Here is a 21,231-nt window from a genome sequence, read left to right on the forward strand (position 1 = left end):
TCTTTTGTACATCATAGTATCACACACCAATCCACTCCATGTAGTTGTAGTGTCCAATTTGTGCTTTAATCTAAGCATGTAAATGAGAGTGAATAATTTGTGCTTCAGATTGTTTTACTCAAGAGTTTGAATCAAGCTGAAGTTTCCTGCTTTTTAACTCAGATAGAAAAAAAAAAGTTCCTCCAGTAGCAGAGTCTTCATATGTACAATTGCTTCAGGACAGGAAACATCTTGTGGATATCAAACTTAGGCTTCATTTCCCTGCAATCCTGTATCTCTCAGGTGAAACTAACACAGATGCCATTCAATGAAACTGAAAAATCTCTGTAACTTATATACTACTGCCCTCTACTGCGCATATATAGAGAGAGAGACAAACCATTAAAACAAACTTAACATCAGTATTTTTTGTAAAACATTGCATATGAATTTCTTGCATTTCCTGGGCTCATCCTACATTCTGGTTTTGCCTAAAGCATGCTGATTTGGGACATAAATATTCCATTTAACTCATTTGTTGATCTGAGTGACCACAAAGGACATTAGTCTTAAACCCAAGCAAACTATTAAGCTAGAACTTTGGAGGAAAACCACAACTCAAGAGAAAATCAGCATCATTTTTCAGAACTGTAATCCCATCACTAATGAAATAATTTCAGATGGCACAGCAAAATAGCATCAGACAATCTGTAACTGTAATTTTGTTATTTGAAAGGTGCACAAGCTGTGCTAACACCAGGGTTACATCAACACTCCATTAGACCACACGTCTCTCATGGCTTTGCATCACTCCACCAGGCCTATCATCATTCTGTCCTCCTCTTCCCTGTGCTCTCAGCCTTCCCAGCTTCTTGCAAGAATGGGCACACAGCTTTAGTGCAGGACTTTCCCCCACATTAATAGGGAGCTGGAAGGCCACATTCCCCTTTTTCCTGCAATCATATGGGGTCAATGAAGCTTGAGGCAGGCATGAACAAGATCTGTACTGGGACAAGATGTCCAAATAGTTGGCATCTAGGGCACAAAGAGGAACAGCAGTCATGAACACTCAACTTGTATTACAGTCTTTATCATGTAAAAAACACCCCAGATGCTCACAGAATCACTGTCTAGCATTGCAGTTTCTTCAAAGCCACAATGCACTATTTCTAATTTGAAAAAGATTGTTTTATACAACTATAAAACTGTATGGTCATCATGCACAGGTTTGTGGATCAGTTTGGAAACCAACAGTACAAAGGTAACTGCAGGCATTTAAAACACTTAAGGATTGAGGAACTAATTTCAAAATAATTACCTGAGCAGAATATAAGGCATCCTGAGAAAAATTTTTTTTTGAACCCAAGATGAGCAAGTAAGATGCAAGTAAAAAGAAATTGAGTAGTCCCAGTCCCACACCTCCATAAATTCAAGAACACTTAACAGTGAACTCCAAATGGACCACAAGACAGCAGGTGCATTTGGAAGATTAACCCAGAAGTAATAACTGTGAGAGACACCAAGCATCTTTAGGGAAGAAAAACAGCACCAAGTTTTCATCTCCTCAGAGAACTGAAACAGCACATCATTCATTATTCACAACAGAAGACAATCTGTATTAGATCAACTTTATTATATTATCAAATTTGACAATAAAATATTCAAAATCTATTGAACACATTCATACACAAGAACATATAAAATGCCAGGTCTCAGAATATGTTCTGTACAAAATACTGGTTAGTGTAGAGCAGCAAAGTCATTGCCAAACATTCCCTGAATTTAAGAGGGCCTTGAACACACTGTGCTCCAAGAACTACCTTCATACCAAACATTCCTTCCTTTGGTCTGCAAATCCTTTGCAATTATTGCTAGTTATTGAATTTTTCTGTTTTTATACAGAATCACATAGTGACTCTGAACCTCTTCAGCAGTACTACAATGACAGCTGAAAGCTTCTTCAGCATTTTCTATACATGTCAAAAATAATAAACACATTTGGTCCTCAAGACTAATTTTGGTTTCTGAAAATATGATGGAAGAACAAAAAACTAAGTAAAAATTATGGAAAGAGACACATAATTAATGCTTTAGGTATAATGAAGATACATTAGTGAATTCAAACATTTCCACTGTGCAGCGTGGCAAAGCACCTGAGTTAATCCTCTTATCAAAGTGCCACATTCTCCTTAAATACTTCTTTTTCAGACCTCTCTCCCCACATGAATCTAGAAAGCTCAATGCACGTGGCTGCAGCAGGTCTGTAACAGCAATGCTCAGTACTGTCCTTGCAGAGGATGGTGCTGCAGAGAGCAGCCACTCCTCACATGCAGAGTGCAGTGGTTCCATTTCAGCAACTGAATAATGCACTCACTTTTCAACAAGAAATGCATCTTAATATGCAAGAAACTGCAAATGAAAGGGCTGATGATCACTTGGCAGGGAAAAAAAAAACCCAAAACAACAAAACCACACTTTCTGGACATAAAACTATAGCCTGCAGATCCACCACATCCAATCAAAGAACACCAGAAGCACTGTGCTTGCTCTCACACAGTACTTAGGACTCAGGTAACACACATTTCCTTACAACAAGGCTTTATAGTGACAAACATAAACAAATAAAAGCCTTGAAAAACCTTCAGTTTCATCTTACCACACTAATTAACACAAGTTTAAGGAGACACTCTAGGGCTTGCCCACTAATGGAAAACTGGTTTAGAAATCTTTAGGTTAAAAGATACAGCCAACTAATCTCAGAAACACAGTACTTGGTTGCCAAAATTAGAAAAAAAATAAGAGTTGTGCTTTTTCTCTTTTTTTGGGTCACAAAAAGTGTATTTTGGAAGTACTAAAAGAAAAAAAAGAGGAAGAAGGACAAGCATTTTTTGAATAATGTATTTTGGAACTTCAAATCACAAAAACCCCTGAAGCTAAATTCTTGCTATGAGACTGAAAATGCTACTGACCAATGGGTAAGGATCCAAATGAAGCTTAGAAACATTCTCCAGATCAGGTTAAGAATTGTTTACCTACATCGTTTTCTCATTTTTCAGCCCTTGATGCCTACATTGGTATCCTGAATACAGCCTCCAGCTCCACTCAATCCAGTGCTTATTAACATGCATTCTCCTTCAGCAAGAAATACAGATTGTGATTAGCTGTTTTCTGTAATTTATTCAAACAGCAATTTATTAAAAAATTGAGTCAGACCAAGGAAGAGCTTTATCATCTTTGAGCAGTCTTGGAACACAAGCCTGAATCTTATCCAGCTGACAAGCCCTGCATAAAATAGATCACATGGCTAAAGAGGAAATTTTTGGTTGGCTCCCCCCTCTCGTTGTTGTAGGGTTTTTTATTTTGGGGGGGATTGGCTGTTTAGGTTGGTTGGTTGTGGGTTTGTAGTTTTTTGTTTGTTGGGTTTTTTTTCCATTTCAACACTTATACATAATAAAGGCTGTGGGCAACTCAGTATTTACTCTGGAAAAGTCTAGGCAATACTGCTGCTGAACTGTAGGCTCCTGGGCAAGTGAGGACAAGATTAATGATCCATTTTAAAAATCAGGAAAATGTCTACGCTCCCTCAACATAAGTACTTGGAAAAAATGCAGAGGGAAAAATAAAGCTACCTAAGGAAGTTAAAACCTAGGAAGATATTTAGCTTCTTGATGACCCTAGCTCAAGTTGGTTTGAACTAACAAGAGATTTCTGAATTAAAACTTAAAGCCTTAAAACTACCTCCTGGTTCCATTCTACAGTAGCAAGAGTTCAAGCTCATCAGTTCAACACATGTTACTGATATGTCCAATGGCAGAAAACATTTTAGGCATGCTACCAAAATAGTTAAAATTTTACCCTTTAGACAAATTCAGTTTCTTAAGTAATGAATCCTTAATATTTTGATGAGTTTCCAAAACTCTTAAAACATTTTTCTTGGAGAACCTAGCATTTTGAAAGCATTCAAAACTGTGTTTTCAGAAAACTAAGTGCAGTCTAACCGGGTGACTGGTTTTAAAGGAAGCAAGTGAGAATTTTTGAGTAGAACTATATCTACAACAGGACTTCTGTAATCAAGGTGGTAAATACGATGGCCTTTAGGCCAGCACCTCTGTGGAGGTCAGAGTTGAAATTATTCTATTTTAACATTGAGTAAAACAATACTGCAGGAAATTGCAGAATTGTATGTTCAGCAATTTATAGCAACATTTACGGAACCACTTATCCCAACGTCTTGAAACAGCAAAAATGAAACTTGTAATCTATGGGAAATTACTTTTAGTCTTAAAACATTTCTTTTCAGTGGAGCAATGTTGATTTAATCACTGCTTAGGTAACAGGATCAGAGCCAAAGTATTTGACTGAGAACAAGGTTTACGCTCCATATAACATTATGCTGGCTTCCATTCCCCACCTCATTTCAGAAGTTTACTTTTTTTTTTTTAAATACTGCCCACCATCCATTATCATTTCCACTACAGAAGGTTGTTTTTCACCCAGAAATGCAATTCCACACTGTATAGATTGTTTGGCAGTATTCAATTACCTTTGATTTATGTGCTACTCCACACTGCTACAGTTATTACAAGCACCAACCACAGTTTAGCTTCATTCCCTCACTGATAAATAAAGCACAGGCTGAGATTTCCTCAGACTCCAGACTGTGCGCAATCAGGGATTCTAGAAGTTGATGAGCAAACAATTTCTTCATTCTAAAATAACCCAGTAGGGTACCTAATAAAGAAGTGCTTCAAGTAATTCACACATCTATCTTTTCTTCTCCCAGGCTGTAATAAAAAAAGTCTGGACTACAACAATGGTAGCACAGTTCCAGGCAGACCTCTTCCATATCTTACCTAGCAGATACGCACATTTATGAACTAATCCACTGGGAACTGTGGATCAGAATATGCAACACCCTTTAAAAAGCTTACTGTGTTTCCCAAATTGTTAATACCATTCCCTTGGCCATCCAAAATTGCCATCCTTCCTAGCCTTCCCGCTCCAAACCTGCAAAGACCAAACAAAGGAGCTCTGGGATCTATGACTCCATGTGGTTTGTGCAAGGGGCTGCACAATCTCCGAAGGAAAGTCTGTGTGACCATTGGACACAACACCAGAGGCACCAAAATGCATATTTGACAAAATTTGCAGAATGTGAAAATACCATGAAGCATCATAAACACAAATCGGAGACAAACAATCATTTAGGACACCAAGCAACTTGAACGCAACCTTTTAAAAAAGCAAAATAAATAATTCAAATATCTAAATATCAAGGGATTAAAAGGCATTTCCCCATATTTAAGGGAAGGCATCACAGTTGAGGAAAATAACTGTCAACACAAGGTTATCACAAATCAAAGAGCAGCTTTTTCACATAGGAGATAGTAGTATCATTGGACAGCATTTCAATATGCTCATTTCCTGAAAGCTCAAACATCACCACTTGCTGTTTTTGCTTGTCCACCCACTTTTTACATTGCAAGGCACTCTGTAAGTTCACTGTACCATCCCCATCACTGTAGAAAATCTTGGGTTCTTTGTCAGGGAAGCTTTCATAATGGAAAGAATCGGGGGTTTCCACACCAGTGCCATACAGGCAATGGATGCGCACCCCGGGCGGTGTCATCTGGTACACCAGGTGCTCCGTGTCCTGCCTCATGAGCCAGCCATCCTCAAAGTTAATGTCCCTGTAGAACTTCCAGTAATCCCCCAGAGTGTAGTTAGCTGTGGGTGTGCTTACGAAGACCTTGTCTGGGGGCCACGTGTAGTTGTAGGGGAGCATCCAATTCGTGGAAACTGCTGATCTCTGCTGGTCTCTGATCTTGAGTGAACTGATAACAGGGATTCTGTTGTTGTCACCTTAGGAAAAAGAAGTGGAATTTCATTATCCATAAAGCAAAGCATCAATCTTCAGCAGCGGCAATTACCAGCACTCATGGTGATAACATGAATAATAAGTTTGTTCCCCTGGCTTACAGACAATTTGAAAAGTTTTTCCTCATTTATGATTGTCTTGTTAATTAACTTCTGTAAACTGAGTTTTAATAACTTCCAAAATTTAAATATGAGTTGATGAATGACTGTAAAAAATAACTTAAACTAACACATGACTAAATGATAATTTATATGCATCTTTCTGCATATTTCAACAATTGTTCTTGCGTGTACACAAAATTAAAAGCTCCTTAATAAATGGCCGATATAGAGATTATTAAACAAAAAAAAACAAAAAACCAAAACCGTGAGACAGACATGAGTTTATATTCCTTATTTGTTTTCATTATCACAGTGGCTGTCACACCTCAATTCTTTTGTCAGCTGAACTTTGAATTTTATTTTCTATTATTAGATCCAGGTGGTTACAGCATGTAGTGGTCCAGGTCAACCACGCCATAAAAATTGAAATGCTGCAACCGAAACCACCATTCCTGAAAAATATACTCAGGTGCCATTTCAGTTCCATGGGGTGGCACTATTGCTTCAGCAAAGAGACACAAAGCGCAGTATTGCCATCTTCAGGAGGACTACATGGAGACATTGCTAGTCTGAAACAGACAAAGAAAACTCAAATGCACAGCAAGAATCACAAAGGTGATGGAAAAATGGGTTTCATGATACTGTGTGGTTTAAGCACTTCACTGTGCACTCTCACCACTAAGCTGCTGAATACTGCTTGGCACTTTTCAGCAAAGAAAGCCCCAGTTCTGAACTGAACAATGAAAGGAATGTGTACATTTATTTCCAGTAGAATAATCAAACACAGAACCTGACTATTCCAGCCTTCTCTCACAGAACTGCTACAAAGTGCTTCTCAAATCCTTTATTTTTTTCATAACTGAAGAAGTACTGGATGGCCAACAAGATGTGTAAGTCTGATGCTGTGCAGACACAACACTCACAACATCAGGTCTAAGGAAGACACTGCTAACATTTCAACCTTTCAAAACCAGAAACAAACCACTGTGAGCTTTGTGTCTTTGCCCCCTGTAGTGGGATCCAGCAAAGCACATGTATAAGTAGCTGAAAGTATCACAAAAGTCTCCAGAAAACAATTCCATCCGTGTACTGTTTACCATTTTGATAACAAGTGTGGATTTGACATGAAGTTTCTAGGCACTACACTTTATAAACAGGAATGGGAACAGAAAGAATGCATTCATAGAGTGCCTTGTCTTTCCTACTGAAATGCAGTATATTTTTTTAAAGCAACAATTCTTCTGCATACTAACCCTGATAAATTTAGAAACTCTTAAATAGACTAATGCAATCCAAGTGCTGATGGTGCTGCTTTACTACAGATATTTGAGACAGAAACAGCCTAAAACTGTACATTCTGATATTATGTTTGCCCATTTAACTTTCCCACATGATTCTTAAATTTCTGCTTGAAAACATGAAAATTTAGTACAACAGATACACAGATTAAAATATTACTAACTACATTTTAGAAGAAATTTAGCTATTCATTATGCATTAGAAGAATTAGCCACTTTGCTTGAAATGCATTATAAAGTGTAGATGAGGTATGAAGCACAAAAGTTTAATCCAACAGAAATACAGGACTGTGGAATTTTATATAATCGTGTAATTTTATGGAGGTAATATTAACATTGTTCACTTCTTGCCATTTCTGTAGCATGCAAAGCCTGTGGAAAAGGGAAATCAATTTTTACAGTGCCATTTCAACAGCTTTAACAATGTGTAAATTGGATGTTTGTATTGAGTCAAGTTTTCTAATTAGTAATGGAGTAGTGCACAACTGTTCAGAATCAAGTGCCTCTGCTAAGCAAAGTATTCTTTGCTCTGTCCATGCATGGCTGGCTCTTGCTGTGTGTTTTGCATTTTGATGAAGTCCAATTTTTGATGTCAGCTTTGATTAGGAAGAAGATATTCAAAGCTAACAAGTCAGAAATATCATGAACTAAATGTCAAAGCACATGATGTAATTATGGTATCACATGATGGGGTAAGTGAACATTTTCCATCAGTCATTTTCAGTTACTTAGTGAAATACATTCTGCTGCTTTATTCAATTTTTTTGTTTTTTAGTCTCTGGCACATCCTGTGTGATAAACCCAAGACCTCAAAGGCTCACTCTCCTAATCTGTAGAGTTCTAACTTTCACCTGAGATTTACACTGTGGGCACCGGTTCCCCACCCTGTCTAACATTAATTTCCTTTAATGTTAACCTCAAGCAGCTGTGTGATCTTTAATCAAAGGAAACTGCTGAATGCTCTGGAGTCCTTGGTAGCTTTGCAATACTGAACAGAGTGCAATCAGGTTGGTGGCAGAAGGGACAGAAATAGAAGGCGTTGGGCCAAACAGCAAATGACACAACAATCTGCTGAAAAGAGGTCACAAGAGGTCAAGAAGGGAGAAAGCTCCTGGTTACAGGATGTGAGAAAACTCAGTCCACCCCCACAAATATGAAAAATAACAGTTGGGCTGCAAGGCTTGAAACATCAAGTTGTCATCACTTACAAAAAAGTATTTTTACCTTCATGGTACCTTAAACTCTCATCCTGCAGTCTTCCAGTCAACAGTCTCGTTAGTATTGTGCACTACACACAAAATGCAGTGCAAAGCCTCAAATTACCTACCTGAAGCCAGCACACGGAGAGTTTTAGCCACTCCTCCCCATGGAGCTCCTAATGACACATAATCCTTGATGTACTTGTCTTTCCAATCCTGGGGCTGTCGGTTGAGGAAGTAGAGGGTGTACATGTTACCCATACTGTGGGCAATTAGGACAACAGGGCTTCCATATCGCTCATACAGCAACTCTATCATCTTGCGAAGTGCCACAAAATAGTCTTCATTCTCATCTAAAACAAACAGATTACACAGTGATAATTATTAATTGTGAATGCTAAGCTTAAAAAAAAAATAAGCTTTTAAATAATTGTGTTGAACTGTCTGTGGCATTAATAATTCAGAGCTTAGAAATTCTAATATTAAATGGGAGGGGTGAGGGTTTTGTGTGCACGTGCTTTGGTGAAATGGGCTTTTTCTGTTGTTTTGTTCTGGTTTTAAGCAAGTTTTAAGTGGCAAGTTGTTTAAAGAAGAAAAAAAACCCACAACACTGAGCTTGCATCTACATCTAGGAGTACCCAGGCCCCAAGAACTAATCAAAATTAAGTTTTTAGGTATAATTATACAGGGTGGGAGAAGAGATTCAATGCATTATTTGCTGGCTAGGAGAGTCAAAATTTTTTAAGTAACAGTATATTATTTACTTGGTGCCTTTCTCCAGTCATAAGGTGCTCCTCTTATGTCTTCATCACGTTTGTAGCCCCAATCTACTAAACTCTGCACCAACATATAAAAGTAACTTCCTGTAAATATCAGATAAGAGAGAAACAGAACAGTAACAAGGTTAGTGTGAGAAAAAGCTGCCAGATACTACTGCAAAACGAAGTTCCAGAGGCATTATCTCTGACAGCATATAGATAGACATTAAACCTGCAGTTTGCCTTTAACAATCGGAAAGCTGCATGCATATTAAACAAAATGACTTGTGCTCACTATCCCCCAAAACTGAGAGAACATCACTTTTGAAACTTCTTACTAGTTGTCTGATCTCTCAAACATTTTGGCAGCAAAATGTAGTATACACAAAGTGGATAAATTTTACTCAGCAGAGGGAAGTCTACCCTTGAACTGCAACACAATAATTTCTGAGGGGTTCTTGTCAGAGTCATAGCTTTGTTGTTTCCAAATTATTGTCAGGTAGGGTATAAAGGTTGGCCTGGACTTCACTAACATTTATTCTTGGAAACAAATGCTTATTGTGTACCCCAGGGCAGAACTTTGGAAACTACCCCAAAACTGTTATTCTATCTCTGAGGTAGTGGATTAAGACTTAAGTAACTGAACATAAAGCTTTAATAGCAAAGAAGGGAAACAGTTGCAGACTGCATATTGAAAGATGTTACATATTACAAGGTTTGACACATAGGATTTAAGTATTACCACGACTTCATGCCTCCAGTAACAGCGTCAGAACAGTCTACTGAACATCAGAGTCATATTTAAGTTTTGAGCAGAACCTCACTCATTAGTCTTGAATGTTTATCATATACATATACAGTCCCTCAAGCAGAGAATTTAATCATAAACTGTTCTAGTTATGAGTGATCTAGTGCAGATCATTAAGCACATCACTGCCCTTAAAGAACAGATCCATGTTATGAAGCACATGAAGCTCAGTGCATTACTGACTCTTCAACTCCTCCAGTCTTCAGCCACAGCTAGCAACAACTCACAAAAGCTTATCAAACTCACTGGTTTCTGAAACATGACTTCTACAAAAGCACTAAACAAAAAACCCTGCAAATACATTAATGCAGAAGTCTTTTGCAGCACAAATGTAATTATATAATTATTCTGATATCAAAAAAATACAAGGAGCTACAGATTGTGGTACCATATCTCCCAATCCCAATAATCCATACCTAAGGCCAAAGAACATCTCACTCAGAACCAAGCTGAAGTGCTTTTATTTCAGTTTTGCTTGTCAAGCTTCAGTCACAGAATTTTCTACTCAATCCATCTCATTTTCAGAAAGCATCTGTCCTCAATATGCCTACTCAGATTTCATCCAGCAAACTCAGATTTGACACAACACTAAATAACATGGACTCTTCTTGTCTCAATCTGTCAGGCCACGCAACAAATGAATCAATACAATGTAATGAAAACTCTTAAAAGCAAAGTGAGCTCATGGAACTGTAATTTGAAAACACATTTCAGTAGCTTGCTGCATAAAGACAAACTAGAAAAATCCCCCAAGTGACAAAGCACTCCCAACACAGCTTGTACATACCAACGCTCCTTTTACTTGGGTCAAGAAATTCCAAGGAGAACGTCTGCCCAAATCCTGGTACTCTGATATCCACTCCATCTGGTGGTTCTGTAACCTTACTTGTTCGATTATATACCAGCCTGGGGAGGAGGGGAAGAAAGACAATGAAAAAAACTATGAAACATGTTATATTGCCACATGACAACCCTCAGCCACACTGGGTCTTACATTCTGAGTGCAGTACAAGAACTTAAATGCTATTACTCAGAAAGAGGAAAAAAACCTAACCCAAACAGACATGACCAGAGTACTCTCATGGCTAAGAGGTTATACAGTGCAAACAATTACTTTAATGCTTTACGTGCAGAATCTAAGACTTTTCAACTCTGTAAAACTGAGTATATGGAACTGTGGCTGAGCTTCATCTTTAAAATATGAGCTACTTTATATAGTTTTATACCATTTGACTTTGCATCAAGCCACAAAATGGAAAAAACTTATAAAGAGCATAAGAATGTGGCAATAGGACATAAAATACCTATAAAATCAGACATCAAAAATATTATCCTACCTAAACATAATTAATTTCCGTTTAACTAGAAACATCCATACCAGCATAAGGGAATATTTTTCTTGGTTAATAATGATTGGCACCTCAGGAAACATATTGAGGCATTGAGTGTTTTGTAAATACTTTTCAAATCAACTTAGGATGTGAAGACTCTGGAGCATTGAGTCAGGAGTTTATTTCTTTAATCATCCCTATTATTATAGTTGGAGGTTGGTTTGTTTTTAATACCGTATCAATACAATTGCCATTTCTGAATGCAAATTTTTACCCCTAGATGGAGTCTAAGAATCTAAACTGATGCACAAATCTTCTCTCAACAAAGATCTCTCTAATCCCTAAGACATAGGGCAAGACAAAGCTGCTTTACAACAGCTCAGTACATTCATAAGAGAGCAATATGCCAATACAATAAATAGTTTTTAATTGCACCAGCTAATTATTTCTTGTTTTCATATATTTATATTATTTTTACAGGAACATTAATAAAGCAGATTGAATTATGAAATAGTGTGAAAGCTTTAAATTAGGCAATTTTTAAAACCTAAATATTTCAAGTGGAACTTCTGTGCATCAGCTTCTGCCCATTTCCTCTTGTCCTATTGCTTGGCATCACCAAGAAGAGCCTGACTCCAAAACCAGCAGAAATTCCAAGTAATTTCTCTCACTGGTCTTGAATCAGAAAAGGAATTTAAAGGCAGCCATTCTGCATGCCAGCCTAAGGAAAGGATGTAACTGCAAAGAGCAGAATTTCTGCTCTTACCTGATATTATCAATCCAGCAGTCAATGATGACAGGCAGAAGCAATTCTAGATTCAGCCAGAGTGTAAAATAACTGTCTGTCTTCTTGGAGCAGAGATAGTGAACCACTGATGGCTTATCTAACTTTGCTTCCAACTGATTACCTAAGTCCCCTGGAACTGAAAAATATAAAAAGGAGAAAGAGAGATAAAAATGAGACAGTTAATTAAAGTATATAACATTTTATATTGCAGTATACACAGCTAAATACCATAGCCCTTATATGCATTACCACTGCATCCAGAGACACCACTAAGTTTTGTAACATGATAAAAAAATACTACATAAGAAGGTATTACCTATACATTTTCCACTGAAAATATATATTTTCAAAAATTATTAGCTGAGAAACCAACATGTAGAATGACTCTGGATCAACAGCTCATAACTTCAAAGAGCAGACTATATGGGACCACATCATATAAGGCCATGGGTACAAAGAAAAAGATTGTCTTGGACATTACCAAAATTATCTGTGTTTTAAAGTACAAACTGAATCTTTCTGAGAGAACTTTTTTTTCAGAGCATCACAACTGCACATGCAAGTCTTTCTTTTTAAACAGCTGCCTGCAAACTATCAATTTAACATTAAAAATGAAAAAAGTAAAAGATCCATTTATATTTTTTATCTGCCCTTCATCACACAAGGCCACACTTCTGCAACACAAGACATAGTTGGCTAACAATGTAAAAATGCAGTTTCATATCTTTTACATTCACAGCTTTGGCTACAACAGTATTACTTTTTTTTCCTTTGGATACCTTACATCAGTACTACTTGAAGGGTCTTGGGTATTTGTACCTCCTTAGGGTATATACTAAAGGACAGTATCCCTTTGATTAAGGTTTATTCTTTGTTATTTTTTTAAACCCTAGATGGAAACAGGAATATTTTTCCAAATTAGAATTAGTCTTCACCAAACACTCTTACAATTTTCAGCATCAAGTTTTCAGAGAAACTTCTTACATCCTGTTATGTTTAGTCATTTCTTCCTCAAGAACCAGAGAGGCAAAAACATTTCAGTAACTGAGAAGCTTTTCTGTATTAGAAAAACTTAGAAGTTAGGCACTTCTTAAGGGTTCCCTCCACTCCTTTCAGCTCCACAAAGCCTTCTTTTAAAGCACATGCTGTACCCTATATTACTCGCCAATTTAGTTCTGACGTTTTTTAATGCAGATCTACCCATATATTTGTTCCCCCCATCCCCCAGTCAATTATTTAATCCAAACAGTTCAAGTTCTATAATACACTGATACTTAGCAATGCTTTTAGTGGAATGCCTAATTTAACAGGAAAACCAGATGTGCCTTTAGAGAAAAATTTATTGCAGAACTGAAAAAGGCCAGAACTTCAGACAACCACACTCTTACAACCTCCAACCACTGCAGGTTATGCCCCACCACAAGATATACCTCAGGATTTCTTTATTAACTGCCTCTACTTTCTCATTAGGTTTTATGGCTCTTTATTTTTGTAAACTTAAGTGAAACGTTAAAAGGCCCAGTAGCTGACCGTGGTTTATTTTAGGTCATATTTCAAGGACTCTGATATACTGGAAAGCATAGTAAGGGAGATTACAGTATTGCATCACACCTTAGAAAGAGTTTACTGAAGTTCAGTCTTGTAACCCCACAAAATCCTACTTAGTTCTTCCTTAGAAAACTAAGGCAACAACTTGTTCCAGTCTTGTGCCTCTGCCATATCAGTGCTTTTAATTGGAAAAGGAACAGAATGTAATTCTATTTATATCAATCTTTCATGACTGGCCAGTTTCAGGAGCAGACCTGCCAAGGACAGAACAGGTTGATTTTGTCCTCGGTTTCAATGCAAAACAAAGAAGAGTGACATTTTGTTCTATCCTGGAATCTCACTTCCTTGGGTAAAAATAAAGTTCTTCCAGCAAAGATACCTTTCAAAGACTTAGGCAAACATCTGCGGTATTAAAGCTTGGAGAACTTGCTGAGGTTTCCAAACTGCACTCAACCATAAGCACTCCTGCTCAGAGTAGGAAAACTCACAACTGAAGAAGTTTAAGATTATAATCAAGATACATTTATCAATAAAAGCACTGAAAGCAGGAAACTGTACAAAGTCTCACTTGGACTTAATGAAATGATCTTAGATTAACTGCAAGTTTCATTTAGTTAAGATATTTTATCTTCAAGCTTCGGGAGGAGAGAGGCTGTGCTCCTGTGTCCAATTCAGGATACAAGATGAGAAACATGACATATTGATTTTTACTCGAGGGATGATAAGGAACAAGATGAAAAATGGCAATTTTTTCAATTCTAAACAAAAGATAAGGGACAAGCCCTACCTGTGCAAAGATACATACTGTAGTTAAAAAATAAATTCTCATGTACAAGTATGATGCTTGTTTGTTTGTGAAGCAGGGATTAACAAAAATGTTTTTGTCATGTTTACATTTCCATACTAACAATGAAACTGCTAATCACTATCATTCACACCTTGGGGTTTTTTTATTTTGTAAAGGGTACTCTGCAAAATGAAAACGGTTCATGATGAACCTATATGGAACAAAATACAAATTTCAGTTTTAGAGATTATTGAAAAAAACATGCAAGATCTTCAGTCTTCAACCCACCCAGTTTAACAGTGTTAATGATTTACATTTCAGCTGGAGAATTACTTAGTGGTTTTTTATAAGTAACAGGTTAAAAAAAAAAAAATCACACTGAAGATTAATTCTGTAGGTTAAGGATGTAGCTTTCCAAATATTCTATGGTTGAATTTGAAAGCAATATGAAAAATGTCTTTCCCTTTGCTTTCAGGGCATACAGAGAAAGTACCCTTGGGCAGAGTAACCTGTATACAATTTTTCTCCTCATCCTCTCATCTACCAGTATCTGTAGTTTCTAAACCTTCTTGCTGGAAACATTAAAGAGCATTGTTATTTTTTTAAAGCCTGCAGGCTGACCCCAAAATAACTTGCTTGTGAAGCTCTGCAAAATACATCAGCACTAGTTAAGACCAGATGTCCAAGACGAGATCCTTAGCAGTACCCTGCTTCCCTAATTTGCAGCTGCGTAATTCCTCTATTAATTTCAGAACTGCAGCATTTGGAAAAATGAGATTTCTTATTCAGCAGGAAGAAGTGTTTCCATTAGATTTCATGTTCTATCAGTTCCAGTACATCTACATTTTTCACAAAGATGCTAATCCCAACAGAACTCACTCTAACACATCGATGAGCCCAATTCACTTCCAATATTATAGTATCCTTGGCTGATTTTTGCATCTCATTTTCCCTGACAAAACTAGTAGATCTCCCTCTGGGATGTGTTTTTGTATGATGAAACTTTAAGGAAAAGCACATTTAGAATATCATTAGAGGTTTAAGGGAGGTAACAGACCGTGAATTGCAGTAATTAGCTTTAGGATACATTCCTACTCCTGCCTATCACTGTCCTTAAGTCTTAATGACAGATTCACAGTTCCCACCAAGAGACAATAAGCAAATTGCACCGAAAGTGACTTGCCTTAAGACAGCTCAGATAACAAAGAAAAAAGATCATTCAACAAGTGTCCAAATATGAGGATCCTAAGGAAAAAAAAAAGGTACCTATTTAATAACAGGGTGGGGAGACAGGATATTTTTTATGTGGGGAAAAAGAAAAAAAAGAGGGCCAGCAGCTGGTATGTTTTTACTACTTTTATCTGAAATGCAAATGCCTTAGGGTATTTATCAACTATCTTAACTTTTTAACCAGGATTATTTTCTCAAATAACTGTCATCTTCTTGGTTCTATGAATTAGTCTTCCTTCAAAATGAACCAACTTTCCTGGAAAATAAATTTTAAGCTCTGACCACAGTTCTCTAAGAAGAATGTCTTGAAGTAGCTCATAGACTCCATGGACTGCCACAGAAAAGGCCTGTTTAAAATTAGGAACAAGAAAGCAAACAACGTCTCACATGATACTTCCAGATACCTTGGATCACATGAGGCATAAACATTTAAATCACTCCTGACATCTAGCCAGCTGACCATACAAACACACGCAGCTCAATTAGCAGTCAGCAGGAATTCACAGGCAAAGCTCTTTTGCATGTAAATCAATTATTAACAAACTTCATTTAGGTGTCTTTCTAGAAAACTTTAGCCAAGTACCTAACAAATTGTTTGCAGAAGGTATCAGAACATTGATATAGTAATTGTGTTTAGTCAGCTCTAAAAGGTAGAGTTCAGTGCATCTGACACTGATCTTATAAGGATGGGTTATCAGCTCCAAAAACTTCTAAGACACAAGATAGTATGCAGTGATTATCGATGGGCTATATGAGAAAATGAAGGAAGAACAGCCACAAATCTATTTGCCACAAGCATTAAAGACAAGCCTATTGAATATCACCAAACTGATAAGAGAAGTGTAAAAAATTATAGTTCATCTAAGTATGAAGCAAATATGCAAAAGTAATTGCAAAGAATATACATTTTTAGTAGATATTGTCAGTAGAACAGAAACATTCAGTAGGTTGTTTTCTGGTTTTATCATCTGACCCTGATCACATTTGTTAAGAGACTTCGCTTCAGCCTATAAGAAACTATCTGAGAGTTCCTCTTTAGTTGGTGCATTAAAAAATGAGTTTACCTGAGCTTAAAAGATATGTAAAGATTTTTCTGTATGATTATATCATCCTGGCTAAATAGAAGACACTCTAAAAAAGGCATAAAAACAAGTCAGCATCATAATTAGTCTCCTTTTCCCCCAAAACACTTGGGAAAGGAATCCAAGAAAATACCTTAGATTTTAATGAGCATTGTGCCTGATACCAGGCCTTCAAGCAGGCTCTGCAAGTAAGGCTTTGACTTTCACCTGTTTCTTCTTCTTCTCTAGTATCACTATTATATGAATACACTTCCATGCATTTTTATTTCAATCTCAGAGAAAACTGAGCAATTGCACTGCAGGATTTTGCTGTCAGTTACTACACAAGGCAGTCTGGTCCCTGGTGTTGCTCCCTTGGTATGAACGAACACGAGCTCCAGGCATAGTAACTCCTGCTACTAAAGCACCTTCAGGATGCACAGACCAGGTTAAAAAACAACCTAACCCGAAGGGTGTGGTGCCACTCTCCATGTTCTTTGTGCCAGCTCCTCCATTAAAGTAATTCAACTACAAAATTAATCACTTCTTCCTCACTAGGTTATTTCCTCAACCTTTAGCAAGACAAAGGACTCCACAAAGTGGCCAGCAAACAGGTACAAGGAAAGCTGAGTGAGTACTAATGAGCTGCTAGACTGGCACAGCTGTTCCACAGAACCACCTTTCACCTGAGCCAGCTGGGGGCTCTCCAAATCTGAGAGCTGTTGCCATCACAGCTATGGCCAAGAGTTACAAGGCTGTATTCATGGAGCTCAGCTGTTTTCAGATGTGAGATTCCTCGAAGCAGCAGCTTTGTCAGTACCTGGGCAGCAGAACAGAAGTTACCCTTACATGAGCAATGCTCCATATTTTGCAAGACTCTGCTCTTCTTCCCCCGTTACTTGGGTAAGCATAGATTGCAACTGCAAAGTGGGATCATTACACAAAAGGTTTGAGAGCAAGCTACACTGGGCCTTGTGACCATCACTGATCTAAAAGATTTCTGAAGTGATCATTATGTTGACAACATTCCTTTAAACAGCATTTCTTCTTTCTTTATTCCTTAAGATCAGGTGGCCAACTTGCCACAGACAAAGACCAAACTTAACTCCCCTTTCTACTGAAGTGTGTTTAACTTCCAAACAGATCAAGAGTGAGTGCTTTGATCATGAAACCCTGTTTACTACAAGATAAAAATTTATTTTAAAACTGAACTTACATGAGGAATTACAAGTCTAGATGCCAGTCTGATAAAGCAGGAGGATCAACTCTGTATTCCCACCTGGTATGGGCTCCAAATTCATCTCAGGCTTGTATAGGCCTGTATAATGCAGCCTTGCACCTCTGAATCTCCTTTTCATTTGTGTATCCGGGTGATGCGGGTTTTTCCTCCCTTCCCCCAAACAACCTGTGTTAAGCCAGCACTTAGAATACTTCCCTAAATGATTCTCCTAAACCCTTCCACCATCTTCATCGCAGTAATTTAAAAAAAAGCTTATCTTGACACATCACATATGCAAGAAGAATGAGAACTGGGCAGCAAAAAATCCAGCAAATTTTAAAATGTGGAAACTGACTAGAACAGTAGGAGATGCAAGTTCTGCAGCCTGTGATGAAAATTCACTGTAACAGCAAGAAAGTCTGTTGCAAAGCACTCCGGACAAATGTGCTCAGCCACACGGTATTTACCGGAATGTCTCTTAAGAAAATGTAGGTCAGCCACAGTTCTTAAAACCATCCTTAGGGAGCATATATACTTACAGTAGATCCATCAGTAGTAAATCCACACTTCTACAAACAGTAACCCTTTCTCCCAATTGCTTTTAAATCTTTGATTCCTTCCCAGATAGAGTTCAATATTGGATCAGAAACTATAACATCTCTATCAACAAGAAGCTTGCACTGGAGCAAGTGCCAAGGCTTGTTACTAAACCCCAGCACTACAGAGTGGAAAGATGGCATAAAATATTGTTTCTAGCCTCCCCAGAAAGAATTCAAAGAACTTTTCCTGTTTCAACTCCTGCCTCTTAGGACATCCTTTTGCATTTTCTACATCCAAATCCACAGCCCGTCAGTCAGTTCTGTGGCCTTTTAAGAACTGTGGATTTGTACACACTGTTCTCTGAGATAACAAGAACAGTTTTTAAAATGCTGTGTTAAGAGTTTGCCCTTCTAAATCAGAAGTTTGTAAAAGTAGTAACAAAGTCACCATCAGAGCCTAAATCATTATCAAGAAATGGAGCTTGAACTGAACAACATGCCACTGATTATCCTTTTCCCATCTTAGTTTTTCATCCCCCATGACCATCAAGGTTAATCAATAATAAGAACATGCAGCATACTGAATATATTCACAGGACTGGCTACTGACATTACTGCCACCAAATGCACTTGCTGTCGTGGGATGCTTAAGAATTACATTTTCAGCAGACAGGTTATTGAAACATTTAAAATTTATTTATGTCTTCTTATCAATGAATACAAAAAGCAACTAACAAATATTATTTATTACCTACTATATGAATATTGTCTGCATATTCATTACAAACTATTTTGTGTTAACAGGTGAAACCACAGGCCAGTAACAATTACTCTTTTTCACGTTATATGATGAAATAAGCCTATTTTTTAAAAAAATTTGTAATTCGACTACTGGAGCACCCAACCACTCCTCTGTTCACATCTGATTCCAGCCTCTTTCAGGTAAGGCCCATTTGAGGAAAAACTTAAGCGATGCTCTGGTGCTAGCTAATGAGCTCGAAGCGTATTAAAGCGAGCCTTGTCTGTCCCCCGGCCGCTGCCAGGCCAGGGCAGCCAACGCTTTGGGCACGCTCGCGGCCCCCGGCCCGTACCCCGGCCTGCACCTTCCGCCGCCGGGCCGGGCCGAGCTGCCAGCGCCGGGGCAGCTGCGGAGCCGGCGCTCGGTGCGGGCTCTGCGCCCCCCGCAGCCCCACGAAGCCCGGGCACTGCCGGCGGCGGGCGGGGCAAGCTCCCCGCGGCCGTGCCGAGCCCGCAGCGCCCCGGGCCCCCCGCGCCGCCTCGCCGGGGGTGGGCACCGGGGCCGGCGGGCTCAGCCCGGCCCCGCAGCGCCCGCCCCGCCGCCCCCCGGCTCTTACCCAGCACCACGGGCGGCCCCGCGGGCCGGCGGCGCGGCGCGCTCCCGCCGCCGGGACACAGCAGCAGTAGCAGCAGCAGGAGGCTGAGGAAGGAGCTCCGTCCGGAGCGCGGGAGGAGCCTGGCGCCAGCCGGCAGAAACATCGCCCCAGCGCATAACCCTGGAGCCAGGAGCCGCCACCGCTGCGCCGGGGCTGCCGCGGCCCGGCCGGAGTGCGGCCCCGCCGCCCGGCACGGCCAGAAAAGGGCCCGCCCGCGCCGCCGGGCCCGCCCCCTCCGGCGTCACCGCCGAGCGCGGAGGGCCCGACCGGCCGCCGCTCAACCCTGGCCGTGGGAGCTCGGTCTCCCCGCGGAAAGCCCTGTCAGTGTGGCGGACAGGTAGGGAGGGCACCCCGGGGCCGACAGAACGCTCTGAGGAGGGAGACGTCCTGAGGGAGGAGAGCGTTTGTCTCTCACTATTACGTCTACAGTTGTGCGGTCGTGATAAATTCTAACAGCGAAGTAATGGGCGTTTGCTGCAAAACATGTCTAAAAATAAGTAGCGCATAAGGGGCGTGGTCAGAATGGTTTAAGGGAAAGCCAAAGTACATGGGAGAGCTGGGAATTTTAGAGTGACACGGTCAAAGGACTGGGTATCTGATATAGAAGCTCATGGGCATATCTGCACTTCAGGCAACACCCGACTAACATGAGAGATAATTGGTACAGAGGATCCCTGAGATCAGGTGTTTGGCAATACTGTGAGGGAAAAAAAAAATCATTAGACCTTTAAATATGTAACAGGAACAGGCAGACCTGTAATTACAGTAATTTGGAACCAGAAGGGTTATAAGCCTTTGTGCTTCAGCAATACCAGTTAGTAGGGGCTACGTGCCCTCTTTGGTGTACAGGTAGTTTGGTGGATGTCTTTGTGTGGAGAGGAACGAGGAAGGGTATCCACAGATGAAGAAACTAAACAGAGAAGAAAATGGTACTTGGAACCAGTGTAACAACAGCTCATGATCAGTAATGATTGTGCTGATGGGCCAGACAAGGTTTCCTTGATTCACTCATATATCTACTGTTGCTGTGGAAACACACTTTCTGAGCCAGATGTTATCAATTCATGCTCAGGATAAAGCTATTTCTGATAAGGTTATTTTGCAACAGGAGCACTGCACTGTCTGCTTCACAGCTTCCTACATCCCCCAGTGGGTCTACTAATTTTCAGAAATGTTCTTACCTTGAATGGTTAATACACTAGCATGAGCAATATAACAAGTGAAGACATGTGAGTGAAAGACAAGTAGAAGTAGAAAACTACTCAGTGACTTGGTAACTCCTGCCAACTGAGGTATAAAATTGAAATTCTTCTT

General features: G+C 39.2%; 1 protein-coding gene across 1 annotated transcript; it reads right to left on the reverse strand.

The window, feature by feature from the left end:
* Positions 1-1,593: 1,593 nt before the first annotated feature.
* On the reverse strand, positions 1,594-20,115 carry PLA2G15 (phospholipase A2 group XV). Its single transcript, XM_069026463.1, has 6 exons — positions 19,879-20,115; positions 12,119-12,275; positions 10,809-10,927; positions 9,220-9,318; positions 8,584-8,808; positions 1,594-5,841 (listed from the first exon to the last, which is right to left on the reverse strand). The coding sequence occupies exons 1-6, from the start codon at positions 20,018-20,020 to the stop codon at positions 5,330-5,332; spliced, it is 1,254 nt and encodes a 417-aa protein (XP_068882564.1). The 5' UTR covers positions 20,021-20,115; the 3' UTR covers positions 1,594-5,329.
* Between the last annotated feature and the right edge of the window lie 1,116 nt (positions 20,116-21,231).

Source organism: Aphelocoma coerulescens, chromosome 11 (genome assembly GCF_041296385.1).
Source record: "Aphelocoma coerulescens isolate FSJ_1873_10779 chromosome 11, UR_Acoe_1.0, whole genome shotgun sequence".
Taxonomy (NCBI): domain Eukaryota; kingdom Metazoa; phylum Chordata; class Aves; order Passeriformes; family Corvidae; genus Aphelocoma; species Aphelocoma coerulescens.

Bases quoted from the DNA above. Each gene is read 5' to 3' on its own strand.
- PLA2G15 (XM_069026463.1), bottom strand. From the start codon at position 20,020: ATGTTTCTGCCGGCTGGCGCCAGGCTCCTCCCGCGCTCCGGACGGAGC. The intron at 8,809-9,219 runs GTAAATAATATA...TGTTTGTTTTAG, and splicing joins TGACTGGAGAAAGGCACCAA to ATGAGAATGAAGACTATTTT. The intron at 5,842-8,583 runs GTAGGTAATTTG...CTTTTTCCTAAG, and splicing joins TCTCCGTGTGCTGGCTTCAG to GTGACAACAACAGAATCCCT.